The sequence below is a fragment of the Bison bison genome, unplaced genomic scaffold (genome assembly GCF_000754665.1).
Source record: "Bison bison bison isolate TAMUID 2011002044 unplaced genomic scaffold, Bison_UMD1.0 scf7180017863790, whole genome shotgun sequence".
In the NCBI taxonomy this organism is placed as follows: Eukaryota; Metazoa; Chordata; class Mammalia; order Artiodactyla; family Bovidae; genus Bison; species Bison bison.
In genome coordinates this window covers 936,743-956,562 of record NW_011494362.1, presented here as the reverse complement: position 1 = coordinate 956,562, position 19,820 = coordinate 936,743, and the positions used below count along the sequence as shown (strand labels likewise).

General features: G+C 41.8%; 1 protein-coding gene across 6 annotated transcripts in view; it reads right to left on the bottom strand.

Moving 5' to 3' along the window:
• Positions 1-8,235: 8,235 nt before the first annotated feature.
• TLR6 (toll-like receptor 6) overlaps positions 8,236-19,820 on the bottom strand; it is a 29,315-nt gene continuing 17,730 nt past the window's right edge. For 4 of the 6 annotated variants that reach the window (XM_010833589.1, XM_010833590.1, XM_010833588.1 and 1 more), the window contains one exon: positions 13,539-16,017. In XM_010833589.1, the coding sequence (XP_010831891.1) occupies positions 13,559-15,949 (2,391 nt within the window). In that variant the 5' untranslated portion in view covers positions 15,950-16,017 and the 3' untranslated portion in view covers positions 13,539-13,558. Of the gene's footprint in view, positions 9,557-13,363; positions 16,018-17,549; positions 18,256-19,820 lie in introns of those variants that run through there. The other 2 variants (XR_824706.1, XM_010833591.1) reach the window with 2 other exon arrangements.

Sequence of the window (19,820 nt, the reverse complement as noted above, 5' to 3'; positions counted from 1 at the left end):
AAAAGATCTTTCAGAAAATGATAAAAGATAAGAAAATCCATTCATTCATTCATTTATTCAATCAGTATTTATGGATAACCTTCTGGCCATGTTTTAGGAACTAGAGATAAAGCAATGATCAAGACAAGGTTCTAATTTTCAAGAGCTTATTATCTAGAGGAAAGACAGAACATAAACATATAATAATTTCATGTAGTGATACCCACTATACAGAAAAATAAAGCAGGATAAATGAATCAAGAATAGTGGTAGGTATATAACAGTGGTTGGTGGTGGCTTTTTCAGATTGATTAGTCAGAGAGGCCCTTTCTGAGAATATGATGTTGGAGTAGAAATCAGAATGAAGTGAATGAATCATCTATGGGAAGATCTGGGGGGGAAGCATTTCCTTCTGGCAAAGGAAAAGGCAAGTGCAAAGGTCCTGAGGTAGGATTGAGGTTGGCTTGTCTCAGGCACAGTAAGGAGGCCAATGTTAGCATGGAGTGAGGTGGGTGAGGGGAGTTCAGGCCAAGAACACAGGGGGCAGATCATTGTAAGGAGTTTGGGATTCTATCCTGAGAGTGATGAGGGGGTCAGTGATCACTGAAAGGTTTTAGATGGGAGCAGTTTCCTTCTCTCTCTTATTCAGAAAACTTTTCTTCATTCATTTGTTAAGGGAAGCACTTACTGAAACCACTTGCCTTAGCCAGGCACCACAGTAACCACCTACAGGAGCCATCTGAAACAGGAAGTCCTTGGTAAGGAATGGAGAACTAACAAGCTACCACCAACCGGAAGATTTCAGGAAAGGTCAAGAGGAAAGAGAAGACACCAGTCCATGTATCCTACTAACCTCCCAGAATCCTTCTCACTGGAATCCATGTTGGCCAAGTGATGCTCACACCACTAGGAAGGACCCTGAGTCAGAATGATTGGCAAGAGACAACCGGAAACTAATTCCATCACTAATCCTGTAAAACTAATCCCATTAAACCTGAGATTTTGAGTCATGTGGCAGAGCAGTCCTCCTGGGTTCCCTTACCTTGATGCTCTCCACCCAGGTGCTCCTTCCCAATAAAGTCTCTTGCTTTGTCAGCACGGGTGTCTCCTTGGACAATTCATTTCTGAGTGTTAGACAAGAGCTCACTCTTGGGCCCTAGACAGGGGTCCTCCTTTTTGCAACACATTCATTCATCAAATATGTATGTATTCCCTATGATACAGTAGGTATTGTCCTGGGTTATGTCATTATACCAGCCCACCATTATTCAGACACTATTTTATTATCAGCATTCCCATAGCATATGAGACCAGGGGGTCATGTTGATATGAACCCTAGACAGTGAACCCTCTCACCACCAGAGACCCCCTCAGTGGCGGGGGGGGGCTACATGGCTATGCAGATATTTTAAGGAACTTATTCAAAACCTCCTAGAACCACATTATATAAGCAGGCCATTAGTATCAGCAAAAAGTTAAATTCCTCTTCACATGTCCCCTCAGATCTCTCAAGGAGAGCTGAGGGACCCAAATAATTCATGTCCCAGAAACAATCGTGGGTTGTAAAAGTTCCCCAAGTAAGACATGCAAATTTATCTAGTTGGGGGAATTTCTTGGACTTACCCTTTCACAGAGATGCCCAGTGATGCCTTGGTGATCCTGACCTCTTCAAACATCAAAGAGGGCCATGTATGCCCCCTTCATCACTGCTCATGAGGGGAGGGGACAGAGACATTATAATGTATGCGAAAAGTACAGGTGGTATTTCTATGTCATTGACTGTATTTGGCTGAAAGACCCAGAAATGTCCCAAGTCTCTCTCTTCAGCTCCCTGAAAGAGCTACCCACACCAAGGAGACATTTTTCAATGAGAATAAAAATAATACTCAGTTACTGCCTGGACCACTGCCTGATATCTCAAAACAGAACTATCCTGTAGAAGTTAAGTTAAAGCAAGAGCAGCTTGGGCTTAAGGCTCAAATGGGATTCTTTACTTATTCCTAAACCTGAATCCAAATCCAGGGATCTCTTAACCATCCAGCCAAACACCAGAGTTCAAGGAAGCAGTGGTCAGCACCCTCGGGTGTGATGCACAGAGTGGCCAGAGAGACAAGCGGCAGAGACGGACTCTGTGCTCAGACACGAGTGCTTAGCACACAGCGAACCCACCACAAGCAAGGAGAGAGTGGTAAGGACAGCTTGTTTCCTAAACAACACCAACAACCACAAAAAACTACACTATAAAACTGAGATAGGCTGGGACCAGGGACCTTTTGCTGCCGTGCTATAATGCTTGCATCTCGGCAAACATCTTCTCAAGCAACAAAAGACAAAGAAACTACAAGGGTCTAAAAATAACTGCATGCATGTGCAGTTGAGACAAATCCTGGACAAAAGACACTAAAAGACCAAAAAAGCCCATCTGCTACCTCCAAAGAGCTTAGAGCAAAGACAGGGGGTCTGGAGCAAAAGCAGACTGTGTATGCCCTTGCACACAACACCAAAGGGGTCGGTAAACCACCTCAGCCACCCCTCCAGCCCCACCCCTGGACATACCTCTAACCTCACCCCCATAGAAGGAACCAGCTCACCTCCCTCTCAAGCCAGTGAACAAAGGAGCCTGTTACTTGTTCTCACTCCCTCTGCTGCAGTAGGGGCCCCAATGAAGCCTTGCCTGAATTTCTTGTCTGGCCTCTAGTCAGTTTCCAATGATTGGGGAAGGCTGAGAACCCTGGTCGGTATCAAACTCCCTGTCTTCAAGCATTGAATGAAAGCATGGCTTCAGTTTTCTGCCTAGCTGAATTGGTTGACTCAAATATCTTCTATTTGCTCAACTTCCATTTTGCCCTTTCACTTGCAGTCACTATTTGAAGCCCTCAGTTTATTAAATCATTTATATTTCTATAATTAAGAAGTCAAAGTGTTGCATATATGTGTTTAGTCACTTCAGTCATGTCTGACTCCTTGCGATCCCATGGACTGTAGCCCACCAGTTTCCTCTGTCCATGGAAATCCTCCAGGCAAGAATACTGGAGTGGGTTGCCATGCCCTTCTCCAGGGGATCTTTCCAACCCAGGGATCAAACCCAGGTCTCCTGCGTTGCAGACGGATTCTTTATCACCCGAGACACCAGGTTTAGGCACTTAAAGGAGATATAAATTATATATATCAAACTTGCTATATCAGTGAAAATCAATACTTTTGTCAAGGTCCTAATGAACAGCACAGAATCTCATCTATAGTAGCAGTTCAAAATTACTTTACTGCCAGACAAAATTATTATTTGCAAAGTTAACTAGTAATAAATTGCTGTAATTTGATAGTATAAAAATATCTCCAGATGTGTTTATGTCTATTTTCATGATTGTTATAGGTTTAGCCTCACCTTTTATGATTCAGTATATCAATAAATGGGAATTGCATTTGCCGGAAGACTCTGGAGGCAGGGAGTCAAGACTTTGACTTGTCTTAATAGCTAATACTCATACAATCAATCTGGCCCATTAAGTTCAGTCCCACAAATATTTATTTAGAGTTTTCTTTGCACGAGGGCAACTAGCTATAAATTTTAACCACAGGCTGAAAGGATCAAAACCAGTTCAAGAGCTTTTCTGCTTTGTTGTCTATGTGGTTTTGTGAACTTTTGCTTTCTGTTGTAAAGAAAAACTCACAACTATTTGGATCCAATTGGGTGTAGCCTGGGAAACATTTTCAAAACCTGTAATTCCACTTCAATAGCTGCACCCTAGGACAGTTTCCGTAGTCTGAGAAAACAGGAAAAAAATATAAATTGGGGGAATTGCCCAGAGAAAAAACTCAAAGGCACCTGCCCATAAAAACAGGAGTCACTGGGCTGCACTGCCTCCAGGAGTGGTTTACCTACCAATCATTGTCCTCAGCATTTTCATTACAAAGAGATAAATGGAGGGAATAGGATAAAAAGAGCAGAGCCATCTGAATCAACCGCTAGCAGCTCTATCAGAAACCCGTGAGATGTTTGTGATCCAAATATTCATCTACTAACTCAAATCTCTTGAAAGCAAATCGTGCCTGAGATGAGGTTCGTTTAAAAAAAAAAATCCACACAAACACAAAAACCCTTTCTCTGACTCAGAACAAGCAACTGATAAATAAATGCTAGCTCAAGTCACAGTAAGTACATATCAGAAATAACGCACTTAGAAAAACACCCAGGACTTAATCATAGACATGTCTGAGATTTGGGGTCTAATAACTAGTTACACCATTTATTTTATTTTACATAATTTAAAAAGATGTTGCTTACCAAGTTGGCTTGTTCCTCTGTCCTGTTGGCAGTCTGTAGAAAAATCCAATACTTCCTCAAACATTTTATTTCGCTGGTTTGGTGTTTGTGGGTGGACTGGGGAAGCTCTTCTACGCCACCTACTGAATCCCACTGAAATTACATGACACAGTCAGTGTAAACCTATTTTCTCGTATTCATGTGTAGAAATGGTCTGTGAATCCACAGACCAGCAATTAGATAGAATCACCTCTCTGTGGCCCCCCTTCCCTGCAATCAGTTCACTAGTGTCTACACTAACAAAGTGAAGGAGGCGGTATTAATAATCCACAGATGATTTATTCAGTTCAGTTCAGTCGCTCAATCATGTCCGACTCTTTGCGACCCCAAGGACTGCAGGACGCCAGGCCTCCCTGTTCATCACCAACTCCTGGAGTTTACTCAAACTCACGTCCATCGAGTCGGTGATGCCTTATTTGCTGAATTCAAAATGCTTATCATCACCATGCTGACGGACGTGGGGGTAGAGGTGTTTCGGGTGTTTTACTTCTAACCCTTCAATCAGGCCACTATTAAAAGTGACTGAAGGTGGAAAGAAGCAGCGGTCAAGGTCAAAGCTTTGTTAAAATTCATAAGGGGAAAAAATCTCTCATGGGCTTTTACAGAATGGATGCTAATCATGTCTTTTCTGACAGATTGGGTTGCAGAGAAAATCTGGTGCTCAAATTTTCAAGCTCTCTTCAAAAATTGATTTTTAAAATCTCTATGTGGAAAATAGGCTAGCTAACAATCTCTTTTCTCCAATAAAGCTTTATGTGGTTCCTTGTTGTTGGCATGCTCAAGGAATCCAACCTGATAGCTCCACTCTGGTCTTTTAAAACAACAACAGTAACAAAATAACAAGTGGGCAAATAGAGCTGGGACACCCTAGCTTTCTTCCTCTGAACTTGTGCTCAGCTTGGTGCTACCAGATGTCCTCAACATCTTGAGGTTGCAAGCTGGTTGCAATTCTTGCTGGAATCAGCTTTTCTACCACAGGGAACAAGGCCAGCTTCCCTAAACTGAGAACCTCGAGGTGCTTTTTAACTTGTACTATTCTCTCTCTCTCTCGGTTTCCTCCTGTCCCCTCACAATTTGTTCAAGAAGGGAGGTGTACCTATAAATATATTTCTGTGACTGAAGGAATGAACCTCCTTCTCCCTCCACTCTTACCATTACTTCTCCCAGACCTATAACTGGAGATAGGCGTGCTCTTTGATTAACAATTCAGTTTCTGGCTCCCCAAGATACAATCAGTCCATTCTGAAGGAGATCAGCCCTGGGATTTCTTTGGAAGGAATGATGCTGAAGCTGAAACTCCAGTACTTTGGCCACCTCATGTGAAGGGTTGACTCATTGGAAAAGACTCTGATGCTGGGAGGGATTGGGGGCAGGAGGAGAAGGGGATAACAGAGGATGAGATGGCTGGATGGCATCACTGACTCGATGGACGTGAGTCTGGGTGAACTCCAGGAGTTGGTGATGGACAGGGAAGCCTGGTGTGCTGCGATTCATGGCGTCACAAAGAGTCGGACATGACTGAGCGACTGAACTGAACTGAACTGAAAGACATTTGACATTGTGAACTAGATGTAGAAAGTGATACCCAGGAGAGAGGTCAACAGGGCACTTTAGCACTCAGAAAGTCCTGTGTTTCCCTTCAAGCTCATCCCCACTCTGAGTTGGTCACTCGCCTCTTTTTATTCTCCCTATTATCCAGTAGGTTTGTACTCATGCTAGTGCTCAGTCGTGTTTGACTCTGCAGCACGTGGACTGTAGCCAGCCAGGCTCCTTTGTCCATGGGATTTCCCAGGCAAGAATATTGGAGTGGGCTGCCATTCCCTTCTTCAGGGGATCTTCCCCATCCAGAGATTGAACCCAAGTCTCTTGCGTCTCCTGTACTGGTAGGTGGATTCTTTACCACTGCACCAGTTAGCAGTGGACAAGCACACTTGTAAGCATGTACACCCAGGCATTGAAATATCCACCTCTTCTAAGGAATAACTTTAATTCTCAAAGAACATACCTCTTTTAAATTTTAAAAATATTTTATTTAACCCCAAATATAAAAAATATCATTTAAAATGCCACAATATAAAACATTATTAATATATATTTTTTTCATTTCAAGTTTTCAAAATCCAGTGTGTATGGGACTTCCCTGGTGGTCCAGTGGGTAAGACTCAATGCTCTTAATGCAGAGGGGCTGGGTTCGATCCCTGGTCAGAGAACTAGATCCCACACGCCTCAACTAAGACTTGATACAGCCAAACTAGTTAATCAACTAATTTTAAAAAATTCAGTGTGTATTCTAAATTTACAGCACATCTCATCTGGACTACCTATATTTCAGGTGTTCCATGGTCACATGTGGCTAGTGGCTTCCATACTGGATGGCTTGAGTCTAGGTGGATTTATCATAACCGTGCAAATAAGTACAAGCCTAAGTCGAGTCAACAGCAACTCAAAGAGCTAACTCAACATAGAGGTTTTGTATCTGAGACTCTAGGCACCTCTTTGCTTCTCTCAACAGCAGTTTTTGCCCACTCTTAATTCCATACCCAGGTGTTTCTTTTTGGATCCATGGCAATGTAAACATTGCCAATTAGATGTGACCTGTACTGTTGTTGTTTTTTTTAACAAAAACTTTATTAAGATATAATTCATATAGCATAAAAATTTCATCCATTTGAAGTGAACAATTCAATGACCTAAGGTAAAGCCATAGAACTGTGCGACCATTACCACAACCAAACTTTTTCAACACCCTGCAAAGAGCCACACCCCTTAGCTGTCACTTTCCAATGCCCCATTTGCCTCAGACCTAGACAACCACTATGGATTGTACTAATGATCTCTATAGATTTGCCTGAGTATTTCATATAAATGGAATCATGTAAAATGTGGTTATTTGTGCTTTTTTCCACGTAGCTTAATGTTTTCAAGATTTGTCCATGTTGCAGCATGTATCAAGTTTCATTTTTTTGTTGCTAAATAACTTTTCATTGTATGGGTATACCACATTTTATTTATCCATTCATCAGCGAATGGGTATTTGTGTTGTTTACACTTATGGCTGTTACGAATATATAAAAATTCATGTACAAGTTTTGGGGAGACATTCTTTCTTGGGTATATATTTAGATATTTAAGCGTGAAATTCTACCTCGTATATAAATATGATTAGCCTTTTGAGGAGTTCCAGGCTAGCTGCATCATTTATCTTTCCACCAACAGTGTATAAGAGCTCCAATTTCTCCACATTCTTGCTAACACTTGAGCACTTCTGACTTTTACTATAGTCTTCTTATGAATGAATTGGTATCTCATTATGGTTTTAATTTGCATTTCCTTGATAACTAATGATGTTGAACATCTTTTCATGTGTAAATTAGCTGTTTGTATATCTTCTTTGCAACCTTGCTGAACTTGTTTTTTAGTTCTACTAGTTTTCCAGCGGATTCCTAAGTAGTATTTTCTATAAATAAGATGATGTCACTTGCAGAATGTCATCTTCTTCCTTTCCAAGATGGATACTTTTTATAACACCTTCTTGTCTAATGGGATTCCCTGGTGGCTCAGATGGTAAAGAATCCACCTGCAATGTGGGAGACGTGGGTTTGATCCCTGGGTTAGGAAGATTCCCCTGGAGAAGGGCATGGCTACCCACTCCAGTATTGTTGCTTGGTGAATTCCATGGACTGAGGAGCCTGGTGGGCTACAGTCCATAGGGTCACAAAGAATCGGACACGACTGAGTGACTTTCACTTTGACTTTTGTCTAACTGCCTTGGCTAGCACTCCCAGTACAATGTGGAACAGAAGTGATAAGAGAGGTCTGATGCCGAGGTTCTGAACCTATTGAGAGCAGGTTCCGAATAGTAGGGAAGAGTTTCGAGAACCATTAAGTATGAGGTTAGCGATGAGTTTTCCATCTATGCTTTTATTTTTTTAAACATCAAAACCATTTTGTATTAGGGTACAGCCCACAAACAGTGTGGTAATAGTTTCTGGTGACCAGTGAAGGGACTCAGCCATACACATACATGTATCCATTCTCCCCCAAACCCGCCTTGCATTCAGGCTGGCACATAACATTGAGCAGAGTTCCATGTGCTATACAATAGGTTTTTGTTGGTTATCCATTTTAAATATAGCAGTGTGTACATGACCTTCCCAAATTCCTTAAATATTCCTTCCCCCCGCCCTCCACCACAGCCCCGCCCCTCAACCCAGCCCTGGCAACCATGAGTTAATTTTCTAAGTCTGTGAGTCTCTTTCTGTTTTGCAAGTCCATTTGTATCATTCCTTATCAGATTGTGGAATTTCCCATCCATTTCTAGTTTGTGAGTACTTTTTTCAGGAAGAGGTAGAAAGTATGGTTTCTTTTTCTGTATTATTTTTTTTAATTTATTTTTATTTTTGGCTGCTCTTGGTCTTCATTGCTGCAAGCGGGCTTTCTTGAGTTGCAGCCAGCAGAGGCTACTCTTTGCGTGGTATGCTTTGCAGTGCTTTCTCTTGTGGAGCACGGGATCTAGAACACAGGCTCAGTAGTTGTGATGGGCGAGTTAGTTGCTCCGTGGCACGTGGAATCTTCCCACACCAGGGATCAAACGCATGTCTCTTGCATTGGCAGGTGGATTCCCACCAGAGAAATCTGCAGAGTATGGTCCCTCACTCAGCAAGGAAGAAAACTAGTTTGAGGGATGCCTCTCCCAGCAGAGTCAATATAGTTGACCCTGAACAAAACAGGTTTTAGAGCGCCTAATCTGGTTATAACTTTACAGTTGGCCCTTTGTAACTGCAGTTCCTCATCCTTGGATTCAATCAACTGCAAATAGTGTGGTGCTATAGTACTTTTTTTTTTTTTTTTGAAAAAAATCTGTAAGTGGACCAGTGCAGTTCAAACTTATCTTGTTCAAGGGTCAGCTGTACTCACAGCTGTGTTCCATTCCTTTCATCCCTCCCTCCATATTTTCTCAACAGAAAGCAAAATTCCTCTCTCCCATCTGACCCTAGAGTTCAAATTGTGCCCCATGAAGCTGGCTGGGAATGAAAAATGGCATCAATTAGACATCTGGCATTGAATTAATTCCCCCTTAACTGGTTAAAATTTTCCAGCAATTTTTTTTTAAGTTGCCACCTGAGTAAATCTTAGACCAAGGCCAATCTGTCTCCAGCTACCGACCTGAGTGTTTGGCTTCATGAAACGTTGATAAGCACCTTTGTACGCCGTCTTGGTCCAACTGTTTTATTGTCATCTTAGGATAAATTCCTGGAAAGAGTGAGTAAATGCATTGGGTGGCTTTTTATGTTTACTGACAGTTTCTGTCACTGTTGTGAATTACTTGTTCGCATCACTGCATATGTCTATATCAGGTTTATGTTTCTCTACTTAATTACATGTTCTCGTTTATGTTACTGACACTCACCCTCTGTCAAACTTTTTGTAAACATCTTCCCTCATTTTTTATCTTTTTATCTCATGATCTTTCAAACCAACAAATATGTACCTTTTTATATAAACAAGTAAGTTGACTTTCTCTTTGCTATTATTCTCAGTTAGTTGTGTGCTGGTGAATCAGGTTGACTTCCCAGGTGGCTCAGTGGTAAAGAATCCATCTGCCAAGCAGGAGACATGAATTCAATCCCTGGGTTAGGCAGATTCCCTGGAAAAGGAAACAGCAACCCACTCTGGTATTCTTGCCTGGGAAATCCCATGGACAGAGGAGCCTGGTAGGCTACAGCCCACAAGGCTGCAAGAGTCGGGTGTGATTTGGTAACTAAGCAACAACAACCTAGGGTAAACCAGGCTACAAAAAACAAAAAGCCTCATTATTTCTTAGCACTTGCCAATACCTATGGTTCAAGTATTTCCACTATACCTGATTTCTAACTACCAACTGACCTGCTTGCAAAATTCCTTAATATTTAACCACTGGTTCTCACAAGTCTTTATAATCAGCTCCATCAGACTACTGCTACATTTTGCTTTTAGGTTAAAAGAGTTCTTCATAACAAGGTCAGATAAATATATGTGTATGTGTTCTTCTCAAGGGCTTCCAAGGTGGCTCAGTGGTAAAGAATCTGCCTGTCAATGCAGGAGACATGGATTTGATCCTTGGATCATGAAGATCCCCTGAAGGAGAAAATGGCAACCCACTCCAGCATTCTTGCCTGGGAAATCCCATGGACAGAGAAGCCTGGCAGGCTGAAGTCCACGGGGTTGCGAGAGTCAGACAGGACTGAGCAACTAAGCATGCACGCACATTCTTCTTAAAGGTCATTTTTTTAGTTACTTTAATGTTACATTATCCAAGAAACGTGTTTACTGAAGAAAACTCAGGAAATACAAATAAATAAAGATAAAAATTCAAATCAATAATAATCTTACCATATAGATATATAATACATCACTATCATTTTTGTAGCAAACATGCAGACTTTTTAATATTTATATAAACATGCTTTAAGCTCTGATGCTGGTAACTAAATTGCTAGGCAGTAAATTTGTGCAGTTTACACACATACACACACACATTCCTCAGATGGCATTGGACCAAGTATTCTGTTTTATAATCTCTTAATGTGGGAGACCTGGGTTAGATCCCTGTGTTGGGAAGATCCCCTGGAGAAGGGAAAAGCTACCCACTCCAGTATTTTGGCCTGGGGAATTCCAGTACTCTGGCCTGGGTCGCAAAGAGTCAGACACAACTGAGTGACTTTCACTTTCCTTTTTCTTAATTAAACCAGCTGGTTCTACAAAGTATGGTGTAGGGTATAGACTAGAACTTTTCCTATGACTTGGGTCCAAAACAAGGGACTAGGAAGTGTAATTTACCCCCTATTCTAAGGAGAGCTGCCAACAACTGGGGCATGCACTTCCTGAAGCAGTTGAATCAGATAGCACAAACCCCACCTCCTCGCCATCCTCACATTTTCCCCAGGCACACATGCATACAGGGGAGGCAGTGAGAGGGTCAGCAGCACTGAGCTATCTGTTTGTGATGTGAAGCTGCACCCTATGATATGGGGAAAGGAGATGAGCTTAAATGGAATTGGAGATTGAAAATGCTAAGCTACATTGCATTGTTAATACCTCAAAAGGACTGAAGAGGTCAGAAATCTGCTCACAAAAACTGCTTCATACTTAGACTTGACTGTTGAGATGCCTTGTAAACTAACTATAACTAGAAATCCCCAGAAAGTCCCTGTGGCTTTAGAAATCCCTTGAAGTCCCTTTCACTACCTATAATTTATTCTCATTCTCTTCTAATCAAACCAATCTCCAGAAATCTAGAAGAAATGGACTTCCACTTTTCCCAGTGTGTGGGTTTTTCTTTTTTCTTTACTATGTTCTCATCCATCTGCAATGTGGGAGACCTGGGTTAAATCCCAGGGTTGGGAAGATCCGCTGGAAGACAGCATGGCAACAGACTCCAGTATTCCTGCCTAGAGAATCCCCATGGACAGAGGAGCCTGGCAGGTTGCAGTTCATGGGGTTGCAGAGTCAGACATGACTGAGTGTCAAAGCATTCTCCTTCATTTATATTGCAGTCATCCTAGTCATGTCTCTTAACCATGCTGTCACACCCCTCCATCCCATTCTCTCTGCCAATCTCTCCCTTTCCTGGACTTCAGAACTGTGAGAAATACATTACTGTTGTCTCAGCCACCCAGACTGTGGTGTGTGGCAGGGCAGTCCTAGCAGACCCATACACCGTTCCTCTCAATGATGGTCACGAGTCAGGCAGCACCCCTCCCCTCCTTCATCCCGTTCCTCATCCCCAGCCTCACGGCAGGTCCTGACAAGGGGCTCAACTTTTATTATAACTGCAAGGGGAGGTCGTTAGAACTTTTTAAGCAGGGGGGTGGCTTCAAATAATTTCTATTTTAAGAACAATTCCTCTGATTGCTGTTTGGAGAATGTATGAGGCAAGAGTAAAAAGCAGGGAACCCAGTTAGGTTACTGTAGTCATACAGGTAAGAGATATTGGTGGCTTAGTCAAGACAGACGTCAGGAAGTCAAGAAGAAATCCAAAGCCATCTCCCTACAGGTCTAGAACCTCTACTTAAGAACTCTTTAATCACCCTTTTGAATCCAAGCCTCTGAAGATGGGGAACATGAATTGGTAGTTACTGGCCTCTTTCTGCCATTTTTTAGCAGAACCTGGCTATGTCTAATATCTATTTAAAATGTGGTGATATTTACCACCTCTGTGCAGTTTTGAGGCATTCACCAAAATTCTAACACAACCAGAAACTCCTATGCAATAATCAGTTATAAATAATTTTGGCTCTGAATTTCCTTGGCAAGCAGGAATCATGTCTTTGGCCTCAACAGCCTATAACATATATATATTTATATATAGTTGTTGTTGTATCGCTTCTCGGCCTTTTGGCTAAGATCAAGTATATATAGTTGTTGTTTATTTGTTGTTTATATATAGTTGTTGTTTATTTGGCTAAGATCAAGTATATATAGTTGTTGTTTATTCACTCAGTCACGTCCGACTCTGCGATCCCATGAACTGTAGCCCACCAGGCTCCTCTATCCATGGGGTTTTCCAGGTTAATAAGACTGGAGCGGGTTGCCATTTCCTTCTCCAGGGGATTTTCCCAACCCAGGGACTGAACTTGCATATCCTGTTTGGCAGGCAGAATGTTAACCACTGAGGCACCTGGGAAGCCCCATATATATGTGTGTGTAAAATGCCATAGGTTGCCATTGATTAATTCTGTATTTGTATAGCAAGGTCAAACATTTTGTAAAGTATTACTCAGATGTGAAGAAAAAAGGGTCTTTAGTTTCTGTATCTGGTCTATTTTCTCCCAAAGTAGAGCAGGATGACAGAGCCGACCCCAAGGCTGATGAAGATCCACAGTACTCTCCAAGCACCACTGCATACAGTTCTGAGGCTGACTTTTTCCTTGTGGCCAGCAAGTTTCATAGCCTCCTGCTCACACAACATCCACTCGGGAAAGGAGAGAGAGAGGAAAGGTCCTTGAATGACTGAGCATTCATTCGACAGAGACTGTTTCAATTTGAAACAGAATGGTTAAACCAGAGAAACTGAGTTACCTGTAATCAGCAAGTCTGAGCACTAGCTTGGTCCCCAGCCTGGTTTCCAGTTCAGCTGAAACATGGTTTTCAGTAGTCTTCCCTGCATTCATGGAAATAATAGAGGCAGCATCCAGAAATAACTTGAAACCAGTATCCATCAGAATCCAAGTGAATGATGGTTTCTTAAATTGGATTTCAGATGTTTTATTTTTTTTAACCTTTCACATCATCATTTTCAGTGACTAGTCTTAATTTAATATTAAAAGCAGCTCTAATATTAGCCCAAAAGAGTCCATGCTTGCTCTTCTCCTTGGGCCATTCCAAATAAGTTCTCTGTGCCATGAGAGCTCTTAGCTTGTGATATCTATCAGGAACGGTGTTCTGTGGAATGGGTTCCAACAAGATCAGGATTAAGTTATTAGATCCTTCATGGAAGAGATTGTGGTGGGCAAAGTAGAGTTCATAATGGCACCACTCGCTCTGGACAAAGTTGGGAGACAAAACGAAGATGGATTTGTAACTTTTCTCAATGCAGTTGATGATATTTTCCACAATGCTCTTGCCGGCAACAAAGTTTCTCTCATGGAGACAAATTCTTATATCTTCTTTTTCTAGGTTTGGTATTAATTCATTCTTCACCCAGGCAGAGTCATGTTCACTGTATGAAATAAAAGCATGGAACTGGAGAGTTCTTTGGAGTTCTTCCAAGGGTACATTCCTGGCCCTGCGCCGGGTCTGGGTCCACTGACACACCATCCTGAGGTACCAGGGCAGATCCAGGTAGATACAGAGGACAGTCACAGCAACAGCCAGCACCAGCCCAGGGACCACAATGGTGACGATCAGCAGAGCTGTGTTGCAGGATAGCTCAGACACCTGGAAGTCCTTTAGAGGGGTTCCCTTGTAGCTTTCCGGATAGTCACACTTATAAGACTCAGGCCAGCCCTCTACCACGTCACTGGATACTTGGCCTACACTTTGGATAAAGTCTCTTAGCTCACAGGAACATTGGAATGGATTGTTCCCTGCTTTGAGGGACCTAATCTTCTGGCAGCTCTGGAAGAAATCAGCTGATGGATTGGAAACTGAATTATAGTCAATGATCAGTATGGAAAGGCTGCTAAAGATACCACATCCAGGAAGGTGGGCTAAAGAATTGGAAGCAAGGTTGAGTTCTTGCAAAGTTTCTAGACCAGTGACATCTTTAGGGATGCTCCTTATTCTGTTATTGTGAAGATCAAGAACCTTGATCCGAGGAGGTAAACATCTGAAAACAGAGTCAGTGAGTGCATTTGAAGATAAATTTAACACCACTATACTCCCAACCCAAGAGCAATTTCCATTACTTCTGTCATATTCCAAAGAATTCCAGCTAACATCCAGTGTTTCCAAAGAAAGCATATCCTTAGTCATGAGACTTGTTTTGAAAAGGTCTTTTAATTCATTCTTTTGTAAGATAAGTGTCTCCAATCTAGCTAAAGTGTCACAATTTTGAAAGACACTATCTGTGAAACTATTCTGGGTAAAGTTCAAAAACTTAAATGTGCTTGGTTCCTGAGGACAAAGCATGTGTATAAAGCGTGTGTCTGATATGGTTAACATCAGAATGTTCATCTCAGAAAACACTGTGTATAATGCTGTCTGTGAAAAAATAAAAACTTTGTTTGTAATATGTTCTATTTTCAGTGCCTTCAATGTCGTTTTATAATAAGTAAAAACTTCTTCATCAATGCTTTCAACTATTGTTAAATTGTAAATATTGAGATATTCTACAGGTTTGGGCCAAAGGAACTGAAAAACTTTAACCAAACATTTCCAAGTTGTTTCCATGTGGTTGAGGGTAAAATTTAGTAAGGTTGGTCCTCCAGTGAGTCCTGATAAAAATTTAAGTAAAACTTGACAATTGTAATCATTCAATTTAATATTAGTCAGTTGTAAGCACCCTAAACTATTCGCTGATATGTTCACTTGGACAGAGAAAAAGCTATTTGGGTGAAAAACAAGGTGAAGTTTCTTTGTATTCAGAATTTGAAGACTTTCTTTCTTATTTTCTTTCATATAGTCTTCCAAATCCAGAAGGATACAACTTAGGTGCAAGTGAGCAATGGGTAGTAAATCTAATTGTTGTAACTTTGTAGCACTTAATCCTAAGAAATTCAGTTGGGTCAAGTTGCCAAATTCCTTACAGATGGGCAGGGCATCGAAGTCATTGAATGAGAGGTCTAAATGCTTGAGAGTCGTGGTGATTGGATGGCAGGATATCTTCTGCAACTGATTATGAGATAAATCCAAATATTCCAAATCATGGTTGAACTTGAAAATACTAATATCAAGGCCCTGGATTCTATTATGGGAAAGTCTCAGAACTCTCAGCCCTGAGAGAAAGTTGATATCAGACAGGTGAAGCTCAGATATGTTGTTCTGAGACAAGTCTAAGACTTTGGTTTTTGGTGGCAGGTCTTTGGGAACATGAATAAGGCTTGTTTTTGACATGTCTACCACAAATTCACTTTCATCAGAGAACTGGATTATGGTTCCAAATACTAAGGCCACAATGTAAACAAAATGACAGCTTCTGATGGGAGATTCTTTGTCTTTGATCATGGCATTGAAGTGACTATCTCCCGGAGGGTTGCTGCTATTCTTCAGAACATCCTGATGTGCATCCAATTCTAGAAATATAATATATGTTAAGATACATAAACATTGGCTGATTACTCTCAATCCTCAGCTTACTAAACATGAAATCTCAACGAGTTCTTCACTTACTATCAGGATCATTTCTGATCCCATAATTTAATGTGCCATTTTTTTCCAGTTATGCAAGTTGCTGGTGCCAGGAAAGGCAATGAAGACCTTGTTATCAAAGAACTGTGGTTGTATGTTCCACTCAGGAGCCTGTCTTTGTTTACTCCAACTCAGAACTTTCTCAGGGCTGAAGCAGCCTCCTGGACAGTGTTTGGAAACCCTTAAAGGCATGTACACTACCCACAGCCACCTAGAGCCAGGGATAAGGGATGGGGCAGGCAGCACATATACCAAAACCAGAAAGAAAGAAGCTAGGAAAGAAGATACAGGGGAGTAAAAAAGGCTTTGGACAGCTCCATGTACCAAGCAATCGAGAAGGCGACATTCATGCCCAGGTCTGGACGCACACTCAGAGAAGACCTGAAAAAATCCTAAACTTCCACCTCTGGTTGACTTTTAGGCTCTGTGCAAGGGGAAAGAAGTAAAGGCTAAGTCAGAGTCATAAACAGCCTGACAAGCCCTGAAGAAGTGTTTCAACACAGAGCCAATATGCAAAGATTAGGTGTTTTTGTTTTGTTCTGTTTCCCCAGATGTTTAAGAAAACCTCTGCCAAATCACTGCTGCTGCTGCTGCTAAGTCGCTTCAGTCGTGTCCGACTCTGTGCGACCCCAGAGACAGAAGCCCACCAGGCCCACCCCCGTCCCTGGGATTCTCCAGGCAAGAACACTGGAGTGGGTTGCCATTTCCTTCTCCAATGCATGAAAGTGAAAAGTGAAAGGGAAGTCGCTCAGTCGTGTCCAACTCTTCACGACCCCATGGACTGCAGCCCACCAGGCTCCTCCGTCCGTGGGATTTTCCAGGCAAGAGTACTGGAGTGGGGTGCCATTGCCTTCTCCCTGCCAAATCACTAGCTGACCACTAAGCCAATGCAACAGAGAAATCAATGGCCACACACAAGAAGGAAAACAGTCTTTACAAAAATAATTTAGAAACATCACTAAACATGGTTCTTCCCTGGTGATCCAGTGGTTAAGAATCCACCTGCTAATGCAGGGGACAGGAGTTGGATCCTTGGTCTGGGAAGGTCCCACATGCCTCGAGGCAACTAAGCCGGTGTGCCACAACTACTGAGCCCAAGTGCCACTAAGCCAGTGCACCCTAGAGCCTGTGCTCCTCAACAAGAGAAACTTCCACAATAAGATGCCACAACTAAAGAGCCCATGTGCAGCAATAAGATCCAGCAGAGCCAAAAATAAATAAATAAAAATGTAAAAAAAAAACTCCAAAAAAGAGGGGGCATATAAATACATACAGCTGATTCACTTTGCTGTACAGCAGAAACCAATACAACACTGTAAAGCAACTATACTCCAAGGAAAAAAATTATTAAACAAACAAATACACCCCGCAGCAAGCAGCAACAACAAACCCTGGGAAAGAGGAAAATCGGACTTACCACATTCTAGTATTTCCAGAGTTACCACATTATAATATTCAAACTGTCTGGTTGAAGAAAACAAGCTTGAGGCATGTGGACAAAAAAGAAAGCACTGTCCATTCACAGGGAAAAAAATTAAAAGAACAAACTTAGAGAACTGACACTACCCAACTTCAAGTCTTACATAAAGCTATAGATATCAAGACAGTGTGGTACTGATAAAAGTCTCTTTAGCAAACAGTAATGGAACCACTAGACATTCTACATGCAAAAAAGAAAAAAAAATGATGCTCTAGCTCAAGATAGATGATAGAGCTAAGTGTAAAATACAAAACTATAAAATTTCTATCAGATAATATAGGGTAAAATCTAGGTGACCATGAATTTGGCAATGACTTTTAGACACAACATCAAAAGCACAACCCATGAAAGAAAAAAATGTTAAATTGGACTTCATTAAAATTAAATTTTTCTGCTTTGCAAAGGACACTATTAAGAACGTGAAAAGACAAGCCATAGACCGGGAGAAAATATTTGTAAAACACACATCTGATAAAGAACTTGTATCCAAAATAAATGAAGAAAAACTCAACAAAATATAAACAATGCAATTTAAAAATGGGCAAAAGATATTTCACCTAAGAAGATATACATATGGCAAATAAGGACATGAAAAGATACTCAACACCATATATCATCAGGGAACTGAAAATTAAAACAGCAATGAGGAACTGCCGCTGCTGCTAAGTCGCTTCAGTAGTGTCCGACTCTGTGCGACCCCATAGACGGCAGCCCACCAGGCTCCCCCATCCCTGGGATTCTCCAGGCAAGAACACTGGAGTGGGTTGCCATTTCCTTCTCCAATGCACGAAAGTGAAAAGTGAAAGGAAGTCACTCAGTCATGTCCGACTCTTAGAGACCCCATGGACTGCAGCCTACCAGGCTCCTCCGCCCATGGGATTTTCCAGGCAAGAGTACTGGAGTGGGTGCCATTGCCTTCTCCAATGAGGAACTACTACATACCTATTAGAATGGCCAAACAATCCTGAAACAGCACTAAATGTTGGTGCGGATATGGAGCAACAGGGACTTTCATTAACTGTTGAAATTTTAAAAGGCACAGATACTTTGGGAGACAGTCTGACAGTTTTTTTACTTAAAGCTAAACAGGGCCTCACCATATGATCCAGCAATCACACTCCTTGGTATTAACCCAAATGAACTGAAAAATCTATGTCCACACAAAATCCTGCAGATGGATGTTGACAGCTTTATTCATAACTGCCCCCAAACTGAAAGCAACAAGATGTCCTTCAACAAGTAAAAACAGTAAACAAGCTGTGGTACATCCATCCAATGGATTGTTATTCAGCAGCAAAGAGAAATAACCTGTTGAGCCATGGAGGAACCAAAATTCAGATTGCTAAGTGAAGAAGTCAATCAGAAAGGGCTACCAACTGTATCATTCCAACTCTCTGATGTTCTGGAAAAGGCAAAACAAAAGAGGCATTAAGGATCAGTGGTTGACAAGAGTTAGAGGGAGGGATGAATAGGCAGAGCACATAGGATTTTTAGGGCACTGAAACTACGTCCATGTGATATTATAATGGTGGATATATGATCTTATGCATTTGTCAAAACCCATAGGACAATGCAATACAAAGAATGAATCCTAAAGTATCAGTTCAGTTCAGTTCAGTCACTCAGTTGTGTCCGACTCTTTGCGACCCCATGAATCGCAGCACACCAGGCCTCCCTGTCCATCACCAACTCCCGGAGTTTACCCAAACTCACATGCGTCGAGTTGGTGATGCCATCCGGCCATCTCATCCACTGTCGTCCCCTTCTTCTCCTGTCCCCAATCCCCCCCAGCATCAGGTTCTTTTCCAATGAGTCAACTCTTCACATGAGGTGGCCAAAGTACTGGAGTTTCAGCTTCAGCATCAGTCCTTCCAGTGAACACCCAGAACTGATCTCCTTTGGGATGGACTGGTTGGATCTCCTTGCAGTCCAAGGGACTCTCAAGAGTCTTCTCCAATACCACAGTTCAAAAGCATCAATTCTTAAGTGCTCAGCTTTCTTCACAGTCCAACTCTCACACCCATACATGACCACTGGAAAAACCATAGCCTTGACTAGACAGAACTTTGTTGGCAAAGTAATGTCTCTGCTTTTTAATACGCTATCTAGGTTGGTCATAACTTTCCTTCCAAGGAGTAAGCGTCTTTTAATTTCATGGCTGTAGTCACCATCTGCAGTGATTTTGGAGCCCAAAAAATAGTCTGACAC